Source organism: Nymphalis io, chromosome 15, assembly GCF_905147045.1.
Source record: "Nymphalis io chromosome 15, ilAglIoxx1.1, whole genome shotgun sequence".
Taxonomy (NCBI): Eukaryota; Metazoa; Arthropoda; class Insecta; order Lepidoptera; family Nymphalidae; genus Nymphalis; species Nymphalis io.
In genome coordinates, this window is record NC_065902.1 from 10657046 (window position 1) to 10678728 (window position 21683).

Genomic DNA, 21683 nt, shown 5'->3' on the forward strand with positions numbered 1-21683 from the left:
CTGGTCATTTAACTTCTAAAGCCAGACAGACGTACTTTTTACATCATTCTTTTTGAAAAGTTTATATCAATAAATTTCATAATATTCGGCATTTCCTTCCACGTTCTTTAAGCGCTGCGCGAAAACGAGATACGTTAAATTTAATTTACTGATTAAAAGCCGTACAAACCGAACAAGGCCATTAAACCTGGCAACCCTATGCGTACCGGAACCGTACGGTTAGAGTTTACTTTTCTGTCGATAAATTAAAGTTTAAGTTAAATTCAACCTTACCCTGTATTCTATTCCAATCGGAGTAGGAGTAAAGGTAAAAAACCGTAGCTTTATAAATTGCATGCGATTTGCTAAATTATTCTGCTGTATTATGCGCTACAAAGAGTTCTTGATTAATTTACCTTTATTTATTATTACAACACCATTCAACTTAACTAGTGATTATGTGACGTCAGCACATCGCCTTTTTAATTGTACTCCATATTTGGCATGACGAAATCATAACAATTTATTATTAGATTATTATAATACATTAATCAATCAGTCAGTACAGGGTACTCAAACAATTGTGACGTGTCGTAAATAAATATATATTATTCCTCCGGTCTTTGAGTATTGGCCAGCCTCATACCTGGATCCGTCTCTCAATATTATATGCCTCAGTATCTCAAGATAGCCTAAACGCTAAAATTACTACATTATTTTTAACTTTCGAAGTTCTGATTACAACTTCGCGAACATTGAAAACGCCATTTTTTCGCGAATCCATAGTGTAATCATAGATTATTTAAAATCTCGACCAATGATATTGCGTAAATTGATATCGGTGACAATGATATCGGCTTAATCCTTTTGTTGTTGGAATAGGTTATTTATTATATTTTTTTATTTAATTTTATCTATTAGTGTGGGTCAAACAGTGGATGTAGTTGGTTGGAACTGAATATTTACCTGTTCCACCCCATTGACAGCTAAAATTATGTATGCACATTTAGTTTAGGTAGGCAATAAAATCGAGACTACTAAATTATTAAGTTATGGGTTTTTTAAAGAATAGGAAGCGGACGAGCATATGCGCCACCTGATGGTAAGTGGTCACCAACGCCCATAGACATTGGCATTTTAAGAAATGTTAACCATGCTTACATCACCAATGCGCCACCAACCTTGGGAACTAAGATGTTATGTCCCTTGTGCCTTTAATAACACTGGCTCACTCACCCTTCAAACCGGAACACAACAATAACAAGTACTGCTGTTTTGCGGTAGAATATCTGATGAGTGGGTGGTACCTACTTAGACGAGCTTGCACAAAGCTCTACCACCAGTAAAAGGTTTAAGAACGTATCTTTATTGTTCCATTTTATAAATAATTCAGAACTTTTTAATATTATTAATATGTATAAAAAACAAATATTCTTATATGAACTTTTGAATATTTTCGAGTAATACGGTATAAATAAAACAATTGGTAAAGTGAAAATGCTTTATGAAAACAAATGAGATTTTACACATCACAAAAATTTATTATATAGCGAAATAAATATAATCAAATGTTGAGCAAATTAAAATGTCAATGTTTTAAACCATTATACAATTAGTGAATATAATTACACAGAAAAATAAGCTTATACATAATATTGCCATTAACTTTCTATAAACGATAAAACTGCCTAGTTATGAAATATACTTTATAAGCCTTATATGGGGGTATTATAAATAAAACTGAAGATTTCGTCCGGCTTCGCGAAATGTGCAGCCAAAAAAACTATTAACTAGAATCAGGAGCTACATATATACTAAGCATAGAAGGGAACTAAGGCACACCTAGTGAGAGGTCTATGTCTAGGAGTGGATAAAGATGATGTATAATGTAAATGAGGGTGTTAAAGTGCTTGTACGAGAACGCCACCATGTCGATCCGACTCCAGGATCAGAACTCAAAACCTATCCAACTGTAGAGAGGTGTAAGACAGGGAGACGTGATATCTCCGAAACCGTTTACCACTGCATTGGAAGATGTTTTCAAGCTTCTGGACTGGAACGGACTTGGCATCAATATCAACGGCGAGTACATCACTCATCTTCGATTTGCCGATGACATTGTAATTATGGCTGAGACCTTGGAAGACCTCGGCACTATGCTCGATGACCTCAGGAGGGTTTCCCAACAAGTGGGTCTAAAAATGAACATGGACAAGACGAAAATCATGTCGAACATCCATGTTGCACCCACTCAAGTCAAGGTTGGAAATTCTGCACTCGAAGTTGTAGACAACTATGTCTACCTAGGTCAGACCATCCAACTAGGTAGGTCCAACTTCGAGAAAGAGGTCAATCGTCGAATTCAACTCGGCTGGGCAGCGTTCGGGAAGCTACACGGTATCTTCTCATCCCAAATACCGCAGTGTCTCAAGTCGAAAGTCTTCGACCAGTGTGTGTTGCCAGTGATGACTTATGGATCAGAGACGTGGTCGCTCACAATGGGCCTCATAAGAAGGCTCAAGGTCACTCAAAGGGCAATGGAGAGGGCTATGCTCGGAGTTTCTCTGCGAGATCGAATCAGAAATGATGAAATCCGCAGGCGAACCAAAGTAACCGACATAGCCCGAAGAATTGCTAAATTGAAGTGGCAGTGGGCGGGGCACATTGCTCGCATAACCGACGGCCGCTGGGGCAGATAGGTTCTCGAGTGGCGACCACGAACCGGAAGACGCAGCGTGGGCAGGCCCCCTACAAGGTGGACCGATGACTTAGAACGAGTCGCGGGAAGCCGTTGGATGCGGGCAGCGCAAGATCGGCCAACGTGGAAATCCTTGGGGGAGGCCATTGGCCAGCAGTGGACGTCTTTCGGCTGATATGATGATGATGATGATGATGATGATAATGTAAATGTAATGTAGCAGCCTGTGAATGTCCCACTGCTGGGCTAAGGCCTTCTCTCCTTTTGAGGAGAAGGTTTGGAGCTTATTCCACAACGTTGGAGCGTTGCGTTGCGGGTTGGTGGAATACACGCGTGGAAGAATTTCAGTGAAATTAGACACATGCAGGTTTCCTCACGATGCTTTCCTTCACCGTCAAGCACGTGATGAATTATAAACACAAATAACCTTAAATATCAAAAATATGTTGTGACTAGGTATCAATACAATGATACGTTTTAACTAAACTTTCAAAATGTACTACACACAGTTTGGATACTTACACAAACATTAGGGAGTAGCTTACTTAGTTTAATAGATTGATTTTTAAGAGATTGGTTTACATTAATAGAATGATTACAGTTGCGGGTAACCACGCGTTGTGTTTGTTGATGTCGGATAAAAAAATTTTTTTTTATGAAAAAAAATGTTGTTTATCGAAAGTCCGCTGTTATTTTGGCTACACATTTAATACTATACATGTTTTCTTATTAAAAAAAATGGCGTAATTAATATATTCTTTGTATTAATTCATTTTGGTATAATCCAATTTAGTATTCGGTAACATATCAATTAATTGTATCGTTCATATGCAAATATAGTTATATAAATGTTTGAATTAGAATAAAAATATTGTACATTTGTAATGTATAGAAATATATAATACCTCCTAACAAATGGTAATAAAAGTATTTCTGAGATTTATCAAGTAATATCATTATATAAGAAATGTATGTTCTATTTCAGTAAAATTTGTACAAATAAATAGATGTTGAAATGTGAAAACCTGCAGGAACTGGAGGACTCGAAACTCATTTTTACATTTTTTACTTATAGTTCGTGGGCGACTTTTAAAATATTTGCAAATAATTAAGAAATAAAGTGTTTCTCTAAACGTCTACATGGATCTAAAGGTGCATGTCTTATGGGTAGACCTATTGATAAAGTAAATTACCTGAAAGAAAGCTGTTTTACATAACAAAGTTGATAAAAAATATCTATATACCGATTGATACGTATAATATCTTTAGTAGGAAAACGAATTACCCAAATCTAAAGTCTTATATTTTTATTTGTACAAATTCTGTTAAAATTGAGTTAAAAAGCTTATAAATTAAATGACTATAAACCAAAATATAGTATAAAGTAACCGGCAGACATCTAGACAATTGAAAACCGACCTCTACGCACTTTGAAGTGTTTTTATTGGTCGCTGGTCGCACGCGATTGGTAGATTCAAATCAAGTATTAATGTTTCGAACAAGCGATTGGTTAAAACGATCGAATATTTTTCAACCAATAATTTTCAGAACGTTATCAATATGTTTGCCAGTATCCTTACAAATAATATCGATATAAATATTTTCACAGCAATATACAAAATATTCTAAATAGTTGCTTCACATTTTCATCTAACACAAATAGGATTCTTTGGTGATTATTACAAACACGACTAGTTTCTTAACTATAAAATAATACACACGAAATTAAACACACGTGCCACGATATACGGCTTAAATTCATCTGACACATTATTACGATTAATTATTTTGCTTTTATAATAAGTTTAATGCAAAATATTTAACTCGTAGTCGTTCAAAAACGTTTTATAATATTACGATAACAATTTTAATATTGAGCTTTATTTTTCTTTTTGACGTCATCGAAACAAATGCTCAGATTACAATTATAAGTGCGTCATTGCGTTTTCTGTAAACGTATGTATAAACTAATTCATTAATATAATATAAAAGATAGGAACATTAAAGATTGATGACGTAAGCACTTTGAGAAATGCTATTGAATTTAGCTGCAGCATATTAATATCGTATGTATTACATTAACCTTATATTACTTCCACTCGTAGTGAAATTGAGTATTTGTCTTTAGGTTATATGTTTTATAACTACTACACAAATTCTATACTAAACCCTGATAACAAAAAAAAACCCATGTTATTATGTAAAAATCCTACATTTTATATATTTTATTGAAAGAACAAACCTACGCTTATATTTATGTATTTACTAATATATATAATATGATGATTAAATGCATGAATTTTTTCAAATTCAACGTGTTCGTTTCTCAAAAGGAGGTCTCGACTTTCGATAAAAATTTAATACCAATTTCTTCTTTTAGACAAAAACTCTTTTCAATAATATAATAATTTGTCTTTTTTTTTAATCGGTAATTCGATTACAGATAATAAATTATAATTTCAAATTAAACATAACTTAAAATCCAATTATATAAATAGTTTTTTTTTTTAAATATATTATTCTTTTTTTATAAATAAAGTCGTATTATGGCAAGTCTGGTTACAAACCTCTAAACATAACGTCGAATATTATACAGGTTAAGTTTTTGGTATGAGATTTATGAACATATGTTTTCTCGAATCATCGATTCAACCTAATGCTTATATATAATATTACATATCATATGGATGCATTATATATATAATATATATAACTAATATAATTATTACCATTATGTAATTTTTAATAACAATACAAATTAAAATTAAATATTTTTGAACATATGAAGTGATCAATAGTTTTTTTCTTACATCGACATAATCAGCTATTTCGTGTTATTTACACATCTTTATATGTATATTAATGCAATTATTAAAGACATTTTTACATTCGTATACTCATAACCACTCATAAATGCCGCTTAAGGTAACTGTGATCATAATCGTTAATTTTTCAAAATGCCAAACTTTGCAAAAGAATATTTGTACTGAACTACAAAATATTTTCATCAAATCAAACCGTAACGTTAAAGTATCCGTTGGTCGAACAAAAAAGGAAAAATTGTAATTTTCTTTGTAATTATATCATATTTTCTGTATATAAAATGGGTAGGCAGATGTGCAACTGTCCCAATTGATGGTAAATGGTCAACACCGCCCATAGACATTGGTACAGTTTAGAGAAAATTTTTAATATGTTGATGATGCTTGATAGTAAAAGGTACATTTCTATAATATTCGTTTCACGACTGAACTGTACATCATAATCAATATAAGTTGAATTTTGTTTGAGCATTTTGCAAAACTAACGGCACATTTATATAAAAATATGTTGCTGGTATGTTGACTAGCATAGGAATGTCTTACCGTCCTTCAGTGACTCTGGTATCGTTCTTGGGCAGGTGACCACCTCCGTAGCTGATGCCAAACGGCCTTAAGTGGTAAATGAGGTAGTCCAATACGTACATTTGTTCCGGGTCCACGTAGTGGAATGATACCGCGTGGTCGGAACAGCAATCCAGACCCTACAATAGTGTTTACAACAATATACAATAACAGCCTGTTAATATCCCACTGCTGGGCTAAGGCCTCCTCTCCCTTTGAGGAGAAGGTTTGGAGCTTATTCCACCACGCTGCTCCAATGCGGTTTGGTAGAATACATATGTGGCAGAATTTCAATGAAATTAGACATGCAGGTTTCCTTACGATGTTTTCCTTCACCGTCAAGCATGAATTATAAGCACAAAATAAGCATATGAAAATTCAGTGGTGTTGGCCCGGGTTTGAACCCACGATCATCGGTTAAGATTCATGCGTCCTAACCACTAGGCCATCTCGACTTCACAAGTCGTATACGCAAATTAAACACGCATTATGACATGTTGAGAGACACGAAGGTTTTTTTTTTAATATATAGGCTCGCGCTTGACTGTTATCTCACCTGATGGAAAGTGATGCTACAGTCTAAGGTAGAGTGCGTATGCCTAGAAGATGCCTATTCACTCTTGACTTGAAGGTACCCATAGGTAGGTGGAGGGGAAAACGGAGGTCGGGAGGGTATTCTAGACCTTAGTGGTGCGTATCAGAAACGAGGAAGCAAATCGTTTCGATGCCTCGCAGTTCTGTGGTAAAAAGGTGAGGGGAGAACCAAATTAAATAGTTCCTGAGCACATTCTCCGAAATATATCCTGTATAATACCGACAGACAGGCAACCTTACGACGGTATTCTAAAATCTGGAGTTTGGTCTCTCAAAAAAGTATAATAACAATTTTATTGATAATAAAAAAGGCGGTCTCGATGGCAGACGATGGTAACATCGTCACAAGGATACAGAAGCTTCCCTACTGTTAAGAATTAAACTTATACAAATCGAACGAGAAATCTGTTATGGTATGTTGCTGGCATATCTTTATATAAATTTATAAGTTAATCTTATTTCTTTTACTTTACATGGAATATACTTTATCAACAGTTATAAGGGTGAAGGAAGTCAACTATTTAAGATATGGAAATTACAAAACGCAATATCTCAAGGAGGTTTACATCCACAAAAAGAATGTAGCAAAATATTTTAGGGGACTTCAATTGGATGTCATGTTTGATCAATTTGATCTTTGATGATTTGTTGTCTATGGTACATGCTTATGTTTTTTTCGCTATGGTATTTGTCTATTGTCTGTGGAAACTAATGCAAAGGTTTATCGCGTTATGGATATTATAATATAAAATTTACCTCGTCAGTTGGGTAGTAAATGTACTGCCAGTACCAAAACCCTTTGTCCTTGTTGGGGAACAAGTGGTCTTTGGGCACGAAGGGGAAGAATCGTCCGCGCTGTAAGGAATCCCGTGAATCCATTGCTTTCACGCCGATATGTTGTAAGCATATACCTACAACATACATAATCGTTACAAAATTATAATATCGGCAAAAATATTGTATATACTAGGATTAATGATATTATGACAATGATATCATTAGATGTTTTTTTTAATTGTTTAATCTAATTTTACCCATTTCAGCGTCTTCTGCCCCATGATCGCTTGCCTTGCAGAGATGGGGTGAAGGTAAGCCCTTGTTCACGAATCTGTCTAGCGCTTCTCTACTGAGCACGTAACCAGCTCCGCCGCTCATATAACCCTAAAAAGTAGACCCAATTCGATACAACATAGATCTTAAGATTCTTGGTCTAATGGCTACCTTATAGGGATACCGACCCTGAAGTCCAAAGTTAATTAAAAGATGCTTGATTAATTCGAATTTTACTCGGACATGTTAATGTTTTATGAAAATTGGTTTGTATAGTTTATCGAGTTTTTCGGCCAATAAATATTGGTAAGCAAGCTCGAGTTAGAAAATACCTTAAGATCGTAGACAGAGAAACTAATAGACGTAATGACGATTTCCTTTTCACTTACACAAGAAAGAGAACGAAAATTACGTTACAAATGGTTTAGACTGAGATAGAATTATCAAATCTTTTGTCCCTTATCGCGTAACCAGTTTTGGTGTTTGTTTCGCTACTCAAGTAGTGTAGCGTTATTTTATGTTAAAGCGATAGCCAGAAGAAAATTGCCTGCATGTGTTTTCACGCGTACGTACGACGGTTTTGTCCCTAAATATAGTTTCCCAGTGATCATTATTTATGCATAACGTAACCTTATGTCGTATTAAAATCCTGAAGATAATAGGATTTTCCAGTTTTTATCATTCATAACCTATAATTTTTTATCATGTAAGTGCTGCCAGCGTCAGCTAAAAAAAACCCAATTTTCGATAAAAAATATCGACACGTTGATAATGTAAACAAATAAATACGGAGTCCAATAATAAACTAAAGTGCTTCGTTATTTATAAATATGTTATTTTAATTTATTCGTTCTCCTATTTATAATTACCTAACGACAACATTATTTAACATTCTTCATGAATTCATAATATTATTAGATTCCGAGTCCTTGACTCGGAAAGGTTAACTTAAAAATATATTTTTTATAATTTAAGTTATTTTATTAATAATTTAATTGAGTGTTTTAGATTTCAACATCTGAGGAGAATGCTAGTCCATTACCATATAAAGATGCTGAAGTACTATTGATAACGGAAACGAAAACAAACAATGAAAAGGTTTTTGGATGTAGTTGGAAAACGAAAAAATATTTTAATTAAAAAAATGTATTATAAATATTAAAAAATTAAATTTAATAATCTCATTTTGTTTTAATTAAATCCTGAAATTTATTTATCTCCCGAAAGAATAGAGTTACCATGGCAATATTATACGCACACATTGACAAACTATGTGTATCAATCGCGGTTTCACGGCCCCTTGGTCTATTGGTGTTTCTCTGTCTACGCTTAAGTTACAATTCTGTGGTAAATTGTAGCAAAGCATTAGGTTTAATGTAGGTTGAACCTTACTGTTATAATTATAAGTACGTCAATAATATAAGGCTTAAAAGGAATAGCTGCTACTTAAATTGTTGACCTAGTAAAGCTATAAATAAAGCTAACCTAAATTGAATAACTGGTCACAATACCTGCGCAGTAAATGGTTTGAAACGGCATCCAAAATAGATCGGATCCCTGCTGTCATGTTCTGAAAGCATGTATCTGAGATTCTCCACGATCACATAACTGAAAATTTGATATATAACTTTAATTTCCAATGGGTTCACTGTCTACAAATACATATACATATATACAATGTCTAAATGTTAGTTTGAGAACGAAATTAGTTAAAAATATTTGTCTCGTCTCGGTTGGTCTCATCGACACATAGATAAGTCAGTTAGTAGCGGAGATAGTCCATCGGAGAAAACCCAATTTATCGCTTAATTAAATTAAATGATTACCTACATAAGCAAAACTATCAATAGCACCCCCCCCCCACTCCAGAATAAAATCCTCCTTAAGGTTATACAGCAACCCATCTAATATTTTCGGCTAGAAAAATAAGTAACCCAGTATAATAACTGGCACAAGGGAATATCTTACATCTCATGATTGGCGCATTTACAATGTAAGGGCGGGTTTTATTTTTAACTTAAAAAAAAACTTAAAACTTAAAAAAAGGATGACTTTCAATATTTTTTCCGCCAGTGGTGGACCGATTTTGAAAAATTATTTTGACGAGCCGGTGGCGTGGTTGCTTTTCACGCCTATGGTTGTGGGTTCGATTCCCACTCAGGACAGACATTTGTGTGCATGAACATGTCTGTTAGTCCTGAGTCTGTGTGCAATTTTTTTTTTTTTTATATCGCCGGGAGGGCAAATGACTCTACTCCACCTGATGGTAAGTGGTAGTAGAGTCCAAACGCGACGACGGCCAGTACAGACGGGAAAAACGTTCTGCACTAGCCGCCTTCGCCTTGCCGGCCCGCAAGATGCCTCTTCACGCCTCGTTTGAAGGAACCCGGGTTGTAAGAGGAGGGGAACACGTGAGCTGGTAAGGAATTCCATTTTTTGGAAGTGCGACAAAGAAAGGAGTTGCCAAATTTCTTTGTTCGCGATGGAATTGATGTCACAGTTAGGCGGTGACATCGAGAACCAGCTCGCGTGGACTTAAGAAGGAAGGGGGAAGCAGGAATTAGAGAGAATAATTCCTCAGAGCACTCGCCGTGATACAGTCGATAGAAAGCGCTCAGTGCTGCTATCTCACGACGCAATTGTAAAGGTTCAAGGGTGTTAATTATCTATATAAGTATGTATTTACAAAAGAAAAGTAGTATATGTTGTGTATGAGTTGTCTGGTTTCCATAGAACAAGCTCTGCTTAATTAGGGATCAGATGGCCGTGTGTGATTAATGTAAAAAAAAGTATCATTATAGAGCCATTGGCATATGGTGTTGAACATTTCCCGTCAAGGATTTCCTGTTATAAATAATATTGCGGTAATATCATTGTAAGTATATGATAGTAGCGCAATTTCTGTAGTTCTTACGAAATATTCCTTTATCTAGTTTATCAAACGTTTGATATAAAATAAAATACAAATAACAATATTACAATTAAAACTTTTTGCAGTATAGCTTAATACGAAATATACTAATCTCTTAAAGAAACACTTATTAATATTATATAAGTATGTCATCTTCATACATACATTTATCCTACTACTGGCTACCAGCCAGCCAGTGTTGATGATAAAAAAACATTTTGGATACGATTTGCGTAAAATCCTGTCTTAGTGAAAGTCTATCGCGAAAACTAACTTTGCTAAGCTTCAAGTCAATCGGACGTATAATGCCGGAAATATCCTGATGAGTCAGTCAGCCAGTCAGTGGAATTTTGCTATGATATATTATTATAGATTACTTTCGTAGCTTTCCGATCGAATAGTAACTTCTAATAATATTAGGCCACATAAATAATTCTTCTTTACGAAATTACGAAACAAACGAATACCTTCTTAATAATTTCGGCGATTAAGTTTTAGTTATGCTAAATAATTATAATGATTGCTATGAAAGAACTCACGTATCGTCATCAGCTTTTAAGAACCAGTCAGCATCTCTTCTGTGATGTTCGTAGACATATCTGAAGGCAGCTTTCGTCTTGGCCCAAAGATAATCTCTGCCTTCTGACACAGGTAGTTTCACAGCTGGTAACGAACTATCTAAAGAACAAAGAAACACCTATTTATAATTCATGTTTGTTGGTTTGGAGCCTATTCCACCACGCTGCTCCAATAGTATGAGTATAAGATATATTATAAAAAAAATTAGAGTATTAGATATATTATAAAAAAAATTAAGCACATGAAAATCAACGGTGCTTACCCGTTCGTATTCTAATCAATTGGCTATCTCGGTTTTTTCAACAAATTATTAAAAAAAATTTTGAAGATTAAATTTTTGTAATTTCGAATAGTAAATGATGCAAAGTTACCTTCGCAAATAGACACTGGGAATTACAAGGAATATAAAGTTATATGTCATTTCTTCCGATAATTATACTAACACGCTCAGCTTTCGACCGAAATGAGAACTATAAAGTATTGATTTTGCGGAAGAATAAAATGAACGAGTTATTGATACTAATCCATACCGGCCGGCGCAGTCTTACCAACGTAATTTTTTTCGTATTTTTAACTAATGCGAAACAAAATTTAAATATTTTTTTAACGAGGATATTTATAAAACACTGCTATAAATGTCCCATGCTGGCCAAGTAATCGTTCTCAAATTTTATTTATCTGTATATTAAGAGAGCTGACCTTCAGTAGTGCTCATAAAAAGCAATTTATTGCATCTCTTTCCCCAAGTCGCCTTCACGTGCATGGCTTTCTTCCTGTGATTGTTGGGTTGCGTCATAACCCAGCAAAGCACTCTCACACGCTTAGCCAGTTCATCAGCCACCGACCTATCCTCGTCCCTGTGTGCTGGTTCTTCGCTGCCATGATCTAGGACGCTTGGTATTGGATGTTTTTCAAGGTCACGCGCTGACTCCCTAAAAATTAAATATTTGAAATCAATCATTTATATACTTCCTTTTAAAAATTGACCCATGATCGGCACTAAAATATAAATTTATTCAAAGCAAATTAAACATTTTATTACATCCAAAGCTATAAATCCTCTGATGGTTACATAATTTCTGCGCTACAATTATCCATAATGTCATTTATTGTAATAAAAAGTACTAAGTTTAAGTTATTTCAATTGAAAATACATAACTTTAGAGGCTGTCATACCTATCTATAATCCATAATTAATTTTTTACTGAAACCATGCGATGTAACAGAAATTCTATCATATTTTAAAAATTGATTAATGTTTATAATTTTCTCTTTTCATTTAATGAAAACCAAATATTTTGTTGTATTAAATCTTAGAAGTTATTTTTTTTATGTTTACATTATTTTATTTATATAAACTTTAATTAAATAATTAAAAAGGGAATGATTTAAATACAAATAAAAATTTCTATAATATTTGAAACAACATTAATCAATATCATATTATAAAGAGGTAAAGTTTGTGAGGTTGTAGGGGGTAATCTCTGGATCTACTGAACCGATTTTGAAAATTCTTTTACCAATAGAAAGCCACGTTATTTGTGAGTGTCATAGGCTATAGCCTATTTATATAGTTATAGTTATTATATATAATAACCCGGAAAATTAAAATTTTTCGTGGCAATCGGATTTGTAAAGTAAGTCGGAGAAAAAACGATCGAACGAAAACGTTTCTTACGAACGCTGCCGTAACGATGAGAGATATATGATTGAGTTCTATAAAATAATTTGTAGAGCTTGATAATGGCTACAAAAAAGTCAGCAACAGTATATGTAAACTTTTATATTAAGTCACAAAAAGTAGTTTTTTGTATTAAAAAAGTAATTTAAATCGTCATTTTTATTGCTCATGTTTGGTCATATATTATGAAATCTTACCAAAATAAGAAAACTTATCGTCTATTAAGTGTTTAAAACAAAAGACTTTTCCCTTTTACTGCATATAATTTGGACCAATGGTTAAAAAGATAATACGACATAGGTATGGAACCGCGACCATGTCGTAATCTATTGAATGATATTTCTATTGGACGGTTTTTTTAAATACAACACGTCCATCTATTTAGAAATAAATTGTATATATATTTATTTTATTATTGTATATATATTTATTTATAATTGTATAAATTTATCAACAAGGAAATTGTATTTAGATAAAATTCGATTTTTTTCAGTATGTTTTGGTTGCATAGTTTAAGAGATAATTTAAAATATCAAATACGTAAGACAATTTTATTAATGTTCGGCCAACGCAACTTTTGGTAGTCAGGAAATAAATCATCACACTCATAACCGAACCACACCCATAATTTCATCACAAGTAAAAATGATTACCGCCCAACGAAGTGGGCACGGGTCAGCTAGTATATTAAAAAATTCTAAATTCTTGTTTTAAATCTTTATAGGAAGTGACTTCTTGAAAAGCTTATGAATTGCTTTGAACCTTGCGTACCGAAAATACTATACTAATGTAATTGAGTAATCTATACAAAATATTATAAATGCAAAAGTAATATGTCTGTTACGCTTTCACGAATAAATAATTGAACCGATTTTCATGAAAATTAGTATGAAGTAAGCTTGAACCACAAGGATGGTTATAGACTACCTTCCCTTAAAAACCGAACAAAAACCAGTTCGAAAACCTACATAATGTATATTTATGAGAAAATCATTCAAAGATTATAGAGTCGAATTCAATAGAAGATAATATAGAAAGTTCTGGAACACAAAGCTGTAATAAATATTTCATAATATGTTGCCAAAGTGTATTAATAAATCTGTATCAGATCCGACTGGTTATTATTTGATAGATCGATGCTATTTGATTTCCGACAGCATTGTACATCATAATATTTTCTTAGCTATGAAATAACATCTCATATATTTCATCTTAAATGGAGTTATTATTATACTTTTACGTAGGAAGACAAGGAATGATTGATATACATTGTACAGTCGATAAAAATATTGTCCATTAGGAATCAATTTATCTAATAACATCTAACTTAATAGACACGCTATGGAATTGCAACTTCTCTTAAAAAAAGTGTATGAAGCTTATTGTGTTACTCCAAATGATGAAATTTACAACAAGATCATAGAAAATTATTAAAATATTTTACTATGTTAATGTTTAAAATGTTAAAGAAATGAAAAGCGTGTTATAAGAATATTCATCATGACATCTTGAATTAGCCCTTGCCTTCAGACATTTTTCATATAAAAAAATATTCATTTTGATTGTGAAGAACAATTGTTGAATAAAAAAACTGGTGAGCTTCTTTCGCCGGTTATTCTCAGGTTTGAGGTATTTTTTTCCGAACCGGCAGTGTTATTTTGACAATTAAGATTTTAACATTGACTAAAAGATTAGAAACACAACGCCAAAAAATATATTTTAAAACGTGATAAAAATATAATGTTAGTTACATACATATGCTACAAACGCTTATAAATAACCATTATTTAAGTATCAAATACCTAAATTAGAAAATTGATACACAAAAATTGTTTATTAGAAATTTTCAATAAATGTATTTTATTATATATTGTGTGACAATCGCTATAATTCGACACGAAATATATGAATTCTGTAAAACGCTACTAAAGCTGCTTGACCGGCAAAACAATTGCTAGTTATATAATTTTAAACTCGCAATTGTAAGAATAAAAATATATATATTTGAGACCTTATTTAGAAGTCTGTATTCAAAAATATTTCTTATCATTACACAAAAACGCGATGTAAATAATTTGAATGCGTTTTATGCAAATAAACAATTTGTACTAATATTTTGCATAGGAATAATATTTAATATACCTACTACATTAAGACATCTAGTTTTAAATAACTAACATTAACGCATAAAAATATTTCTAATGTCAATAAATTGGAGAATGTTGTTTACTTTTTCATAGGCTCAAGGTTTTGAAAGAATTGTAATATACTTATTTTTACACATAAAATTTAATTTATAGTTTCTAACTTCACGCAGAACGCGCCCTAAGATTGATAAGATAAAAAAATAATGGCACTCTTAAAAAGATCCAGGATACTTAAAAGGATAGAAATGTCAAAAAAAATATATATAAAGGAAATCCTACCGAAAAACGTACGTGTTACATACTATTTATAAAAAGCTAGCTAATGATAGGGCTTTGTTATAAGCCCGTCTGTTAAAATTGTTCAATTTTAAGCCTTAATTATCTACAAAAAAAGTCTACACTACACTACCATTACTTCGACATTCATAAAGATCGGATGCAGTAAATTTATCAAATCACATAGTTATATTAGGAGAAATAGTCCAAACGACGGGAAATAATATAATTCTATTTTACCACGAATATTATATTTAATAAAATTACGCATAAGGATTTTCCGTCAAACGGCCATAATTTATTTGACAGATACTAAAAACTTTAACGGTTCGGTTAAATCTGCCGAAAGCGAAAATCAAATTCAAGCATTGTCATGATGACTGTTTCCCTTCGAATATTGAAAAACATATGTACACTGATATGTTTGTTTGGAGGTTTGGAAAATACTTGATAGAGTAACTTTATGAAGAAGTAATAAAAATGAAGCACTTGAAAACGTGTTGATTGCCTGGACCTCGTCCTAAAACTGAGACCTGTGATCTTCAGTCAAGATAATAATCTCATCAGAGACGATATGAAAACGTTTTGATGAACCACAACGATCGCTACGTTTAGAAAATAATAAATTACATCGATGACACATTCAATTCAATATCATCAAACCGCATTTAACGATAATACGTATAAAGAATAAATTACTGTTGCCTGTTACACAGTTACTTTCCTTAAAACAAATTAAATTACGTAATTTGCAGATAATAAGGAATTTATGTCCAGTTAAAATGTTCCAATTTGTCAGGGCCTGATTTAATAAAGATCGATGGGGATGAAGCCGTATGACGAAGAAAATACACATTACATAATTTCCTAACAAAAATGATCAAATTATTTATATGAATATGGTTATTTTTATAGCCGTAATAAAACTTTCAGGAAAAAACAAGTACTTACACGTATTAATGTCCTTAAAAAAAGTAATACTAATAAGTATTTATTCATATTAAAAAATAATAAAAAATTGGTATTATTACTATCCTGGCCGAATTAACGATGGTCAATTACAAATAGTAGCTTAGCTCAATGTCGTAGCGCCAGCAACAGTATATCCGCCAGGCTAAATATCAAGGGGAAATATCAGGCGTTAGACCAACGTGCTCTTAATGTACTTCTCAAGACATGGGACTGGACGGTGTAACATTGACAATTTTCTAAAACGAGACAGCAACCGAGAATTTCTCGGAAAATATCTTACTGTCTCACAAAAACACAGAGGAAGTTTTAAAATTTATAAGTAGCAGCTAATTTTATATTAAACTAGCGATTCATCAGAACTTAATCCGCAAGGAGATCCGCTATAGAAGCCCTTTATATGTTATTGCTTATATGTTTTTTTATTTAAAATTATCGTTCATATACATGAAGACTAATGAAAATCATCGACATCAGTATATAATTTCTCACAACTTTAGTGAGCTAGTTTTTTGTCAGTGATTTTCAGTGACTATAATAGTACATATAATTCTTAAAGTAGAATAAGAAGTATATATAAGGGTGTAAAATTTTTGTATAAAAGTATTTAAAAAGGTTAAATTTTTCAATAAAAAAGTTTAAATTGTATTTTATATTTCTTTACGACATTTTATCTTCAGAAAGAACAGCACATTGTTTGTTTATTATAAAATACGCTAATTTATAGTTATAGCTTAAAAATATAACAAAAAGCACAAGAACAAAGGAAGAGCATCATGCGAATTAAGCCTTAGCACATAGAACAGATTATAGAGGCATGCCATAGTTACCTGTAGGTAGACCAAGCTACTTCCCGCGTAAATCCGGCCGAGGTTAGCAGAATGTACGCAAAACTAAAACCGGCGGATATCCCGATCACCAGGGTTAGCACAAAGCGACGACCCATCACCCTGCCCTCCGCCTGCACAGGGTACATTGCGTATCGACCAAAGACAATTTTTTTTTCCTAGTATCGTAATGTGTTCACGCAACGAAGTGTCAAACGTCTGAACCGTCAAGTATTTGCATTGCAATTATATATATTTTTCAATTTCAACGTATGTAGAATAATTTTGCTACGATCATTGTGACTACCATGGCGGATGCAGTAACAATGAAGTTGTGAGAGTTTTATCTTTTGTTAAATAATTATTTTGTAAACTATTTTAATATTGTACTACATAAAACATTATTCACATTTATATATAATTTCATTTTTCATATATCGTCGTTTTTAACCTATATACAGAGGATAAAACGAGGATTTCATAAAAGTTATACTTCCGTAAAAACAGGTCACGCGTTGTGGTCAAATATCCACATCGAGAAATTCGTGTTATGCCTCTTATAAAATTGCCCATGACGCTTCGTAGCAAACACAGAAAGACCACAGGGCAAAATTAGAATCTTGACTATCACGCGATTCGACCATAACGCGTTGTGGCAATGAAGTAAACCTATAGGCATACTGAATCTGAAAATTCGATTTTTATCAACTATTTGGAAAAGCCTCTGCCACCGGCGCTTCGGGAACGGCCCTTCGGTTTTCATAAAAAAACCCCTCTAAGGGTTGGAGGGACAAGACTATATTGTGTCGGAAGATGTAGTCGAAGTCCGTCTAAATAAACGTTTAGACAAAAATAATGTATATTTTTGAACATAATCCCATTTCTTTCTTCCGACAATTAGTCTGTCGTGATGTAGTTGCATCAGCTAGGGCTCTTTGGGCAAAACGTATAAAAATTAAGCTCTAGTGGAGCCCTTTGGGCGTAACGAATTGTTTCTCAGCTGCACAGAAAAGCTTTTTCCTCGTAAAACAACTTGAACTTAATTTGACATGCAGGTTTTATTTCGATGTATTCCTTCACCGCAGAGCACAAGATTTGAAATTCGCCCAATGCAGATACATTGTTAGATAGTTACGGAGAACTTCGTATGTTTATTATTGATACACATTTAAGAGCAATTTCATTCAATTCAATGGCTATGCTATCAGTTCTGAATATGCTTCCATTAATATCTCAAATTAGGTCTCGTTTATTGCAATCTAGTTTCAGACATATACTGAATAAAGACATTTTAAAACATATAAAAACAACATATTGTGGTCATTGTAGCATTATATTACATAGCACTTATATTTATTTTCAATTCATACTTAATGCTGAAAAATATCTCTATAAATAGGTTGACTTTTTATACGTCATGAAAACAAAACTAAAATTATTTTTTCAAGAAATAAATCGCGGAAACCGCTTATTCGACAAGACACACGGCCGTTGCTACTTTTATTATTTAAAATAAATATTCATTATAATTTACAATCACAAATGTCTAAACTCCATACATATTCCGGTCCTTAATTAAAAACAAATGATAAAACAGCTTAATATTTATCGGCATCTGAAAAATCAATAAAAATGCTGTCATTTTGTCTGAAAGATTAGAAAAAATAATAAATAAGTTGACATATTTTTTTTAAATATGAGAATGTGCGAGACTGAGACAAATCAAGCATTTCATACGGTTTTTATGCTTCAGATGTGAAACATAACGGGAAAATTGTTTTCATTAAATTTTACTTGTTTCTATTTAGAAATAAAAAAAAAACAAGATTTTCATTTATAAATTGTCATAAAATATGGACAAAATATTATTTAAAAATTTAAGTAAACTCTAAAATCCGGCCGCAGTTGCGATGCGCGTTCGAATAGAGAATGTGTTGTGGGCACATTTTGGCAAACAAATACTTATACAATAGTGGGCATAAAATAGTTTTGGCATAAAAAAGAATTAACGTCTCCCCGTTGTTTAGGGACTCTAACGCGTGTTCATTTGACATTGCCACAATTCGAACTATCCGCTTTTATATCCGGTCAAATGCAAGAAGCTGCTACTGGGGTGTTCCAGTGCTCCAAAAGGAACAGGAGCCTGAGCCTCAACATGGCTTCTTCCCCCTGTTAAGCCAACCGAGTTTGGACTATTTGACTAATGGCTAAACCATATACAAATGTTTTCATCAAAATTTTTTATAAACTTATTTAACTGGATTAAAAATTATTCCAGTCTCTTTCTTAAGTTCAGAGTTAAATAAAGATAGCAACTGCTTTAGTGATCTTGCTTTCATTTAGAGATGCAAGAGAATCAGCACTGTAATTTCTTCATTGTCCCAGAAAAACACCAATTTTTAAACAAAATTACCTTATTTATTTGCATTTTAAACTTGCCTCTGATGTCTAATATTTCACGTAGATTTTAATGTATAATTGAAAAAATACGTTTAATTTTAACACCATATTTACCATTTGAATAAAACGTAAGGCTCATGCTAGGAGTAGGGACGACAAAAGTGCAAGGATTTAGAATCGATCCTGAGACTTTTAAATCGATAGAGTCCATTATGAGTATTGATGCTTAAAATGTTATTAAATTTAATTGATATTCCTTGAAATAGTTAAAGATTAACACCTATAAAATATTTTTCAAAAACAACATTTTTTTTACAAACATTTTTAATGTTCAGATATAAAATATATTTAAATAAGTCAGTAGAGATTTAGATTTTTGACACAGATTTTGCAAATACCATTTAAAAAGTTAACACTCTTGCGGGAACACAAATATTATTATTGTATAACACTGGGACACAATTTTTAAATGTATGTTTTGAAAAATGCTAACCACCACCGTTACTGAAAATGTTATAAGAAACTATTGTTGATTGTTTAGAGTTATAAGCATTGTTTATTTGTTTACATATATCATTTGTGTTTTGTTTGTTTACACAGGCAGACATACCATAAAATAAACAGTTAAAAAATTACAGTGAGCATGTTAATAGATTTCAGTATGTGATAAATATTGTTACAATTAATCTATAATTATTATAATTAATTATCTAAATCATATGTAGGTATATATATCTCCATATTTGATATTCCAAAAATTAAGTTATTTCTTTTTTTATTCATGTCAAATTTCTCTAAGCAAATATAACCCATTACAATAAATTTTCAATATTTGTATAAGTTTTTATATGAATAAGATAGAACTAGTCTAGTAGTGTATGTTACAGTCTGAATTATATAAGGCTAATATTTTAATATTTAAATGTTTATATATATTTAAACAAAGTATATAGTAATAGAATATTACTAGTATTGTGATTGTAATTATGTAAAAATCAATTTCAAGACAGTTATGTTTTCTATTTTATAGTCAATAAAATCAATACAAAGTACTTACAAAATTAATGAAATATTTCATTTTTCCAATAAGACCTTTTTTTAACTAATATAAACCCAGAAATGTTCAAAACTAAAAGTTAATAAAAGTTGGTAGCAATATTTTATTGATTGAGTTATTAAGAAATAGCAAGTTTTTATTAGATTTTAATTGGCTATAAAAAAAACAATTATTAGAGTTTAACTGTGTAAATATCTAGTGATTTTTTTTTATTTTAGTTATATCTTGACAGACTTTTGTCTGTGCCATTTGTTTTTGTTTTTTTTTTTTTAGTTAATTGTAAATTTGTACTATTATATATTCATACATATATTCACTGTTTTATGTTAAACAAATAAGTTAAATTTTCAAAACAAATATCACATTTATGTTACTGACATAGATTCAAACTATTTATTATTATTTACAGTGATTATTACACATTTATCAAAAGGAAATAGATACGGGATGTAAGAGCTGGATAACATTTACAATATTATTATTATAAACTGATTATAAAAGCATACAAATTTAAATGAATACTTACAACCATACCGCTAGTTTGTGATTTACTTTGTTTTGTATGTGAAATTATTTCTTTTATGATTTTTCATTTTATAGGATTCCTAATGTATTTTTTTCATTATTCTCACAAATTCGATACACGGACATACATGAACGCTAGCTTTTTAATCTAGTGACTAGCTAAGTAGTTAGTTTGTTTGACAAATGTCAATAGAATGGAATTATTAGATAGCTTGACAGACTGACATTAGCTATTTGATGTTGCCGCGTAAATAAATAATATCATGTCTTTGGTTATATGTCAAAGTGCCACCACCCTCTAAATTGTCATAAAAAAACTAGTTGCACCATGCTTAACGTTACACTAATATATACTGACTGCCTCGTTGGTCTAGTGGCTTGACATAAGGCCGCAGATCCGGAGGTCCTTGGTAAATTCCTAGGACGGGCCAATAAAAAATTATTGGGTTTTTCTGTCAGAAAATTCTCAGTAGCAGCCCGGAGTCTGAAAGTTGGAAGTGTGTACACTCCCGTGCCTCAGAAAGCACGTAGAGCCGTTGGTCCTGCGAATAAACTATTTCCGGTCGTGTCGGATTGCTGTCCCATCGGATTATGAGGGAATAGAGAG

At 32.2% G+C, this 21683-nt stretch overlaps 2 protein-coding genes across 3 annotated transcripts in view; one reads left to right on the forward strand and one right to left on the reverse strand.

Moving 5' to 3' along the window:
• Positions 1–10169, forward strand: part of LOC126773860 (uncharacterized) — a 381320-nt gene extending 371151 nt beyond the window's left edge. The window contains exon 2 of the transcript XR_007669775.1: positions 10158–10169. The gene's annotated coding sequence lies outside the window, so the exon portion shown is untranslated. The remainder of the gene's footprint in view (positions 1–10157) is intronic.
• On the reverse strand, positions 1467–21258 carry LOC126773843 (glycoprotein-N-acetylgalactosamine 3-beta-galactosyltransferase 1-like). 2 transcript variants are annotated; one of them, XM_050495054.1, is made up of 8 exons: positions 21078–21258; positions 17098–17228; positions 11894–12126; positions 11155–11293; positions 9216–9312; positions 7689–7815; positions 7411–7565; positions 1467–6200 (listed from the first exon to the last, which is right to left on the reverse strand). In XM_050495054.1, exons 1-8 carry the CDS (start codon positions 21081–21083, stop codon positions 6039–6041), a joined length of 1050 nt encoding a protein of 349 aa, XP_050351011.1. In that variant the 5' UTR covers positions 21084–21258; the 3' UTR covers positions 1467–6038. The 2 variants fall into 2 exon arrangements, with proteins under 2 accessions (XP_050351011.1, XP_050351010.1); XM_050495053.1 differs by lacking the exon at positions 21078–21258 and adding an exon at positions 20552–20611.
• Between the last annotated feature and the right edge of the window lie 425 nt (positions 21259–21683).

Coding starts and splice junctions, on each gene's coding strand:
- LOC126773843 (XM_050495053.1), bottom strand. CDS start 20,572: ATGAAATATTTCATTAATTTT. Junction 11,294..11,893: donor TTTTATGAGCACTACTGAAG/GTCAGCTCTCTT, acceptor TTTGTTCTTTAG/ATAGTTCGTTACCAGCTGTG. Junction 7,566..7,688: donor GGCAGAAGACGCTGAAATGG/GTAAAATTAGAT, acceptor TGTATGTTGTAG/GTATATGCTTACAACATATC.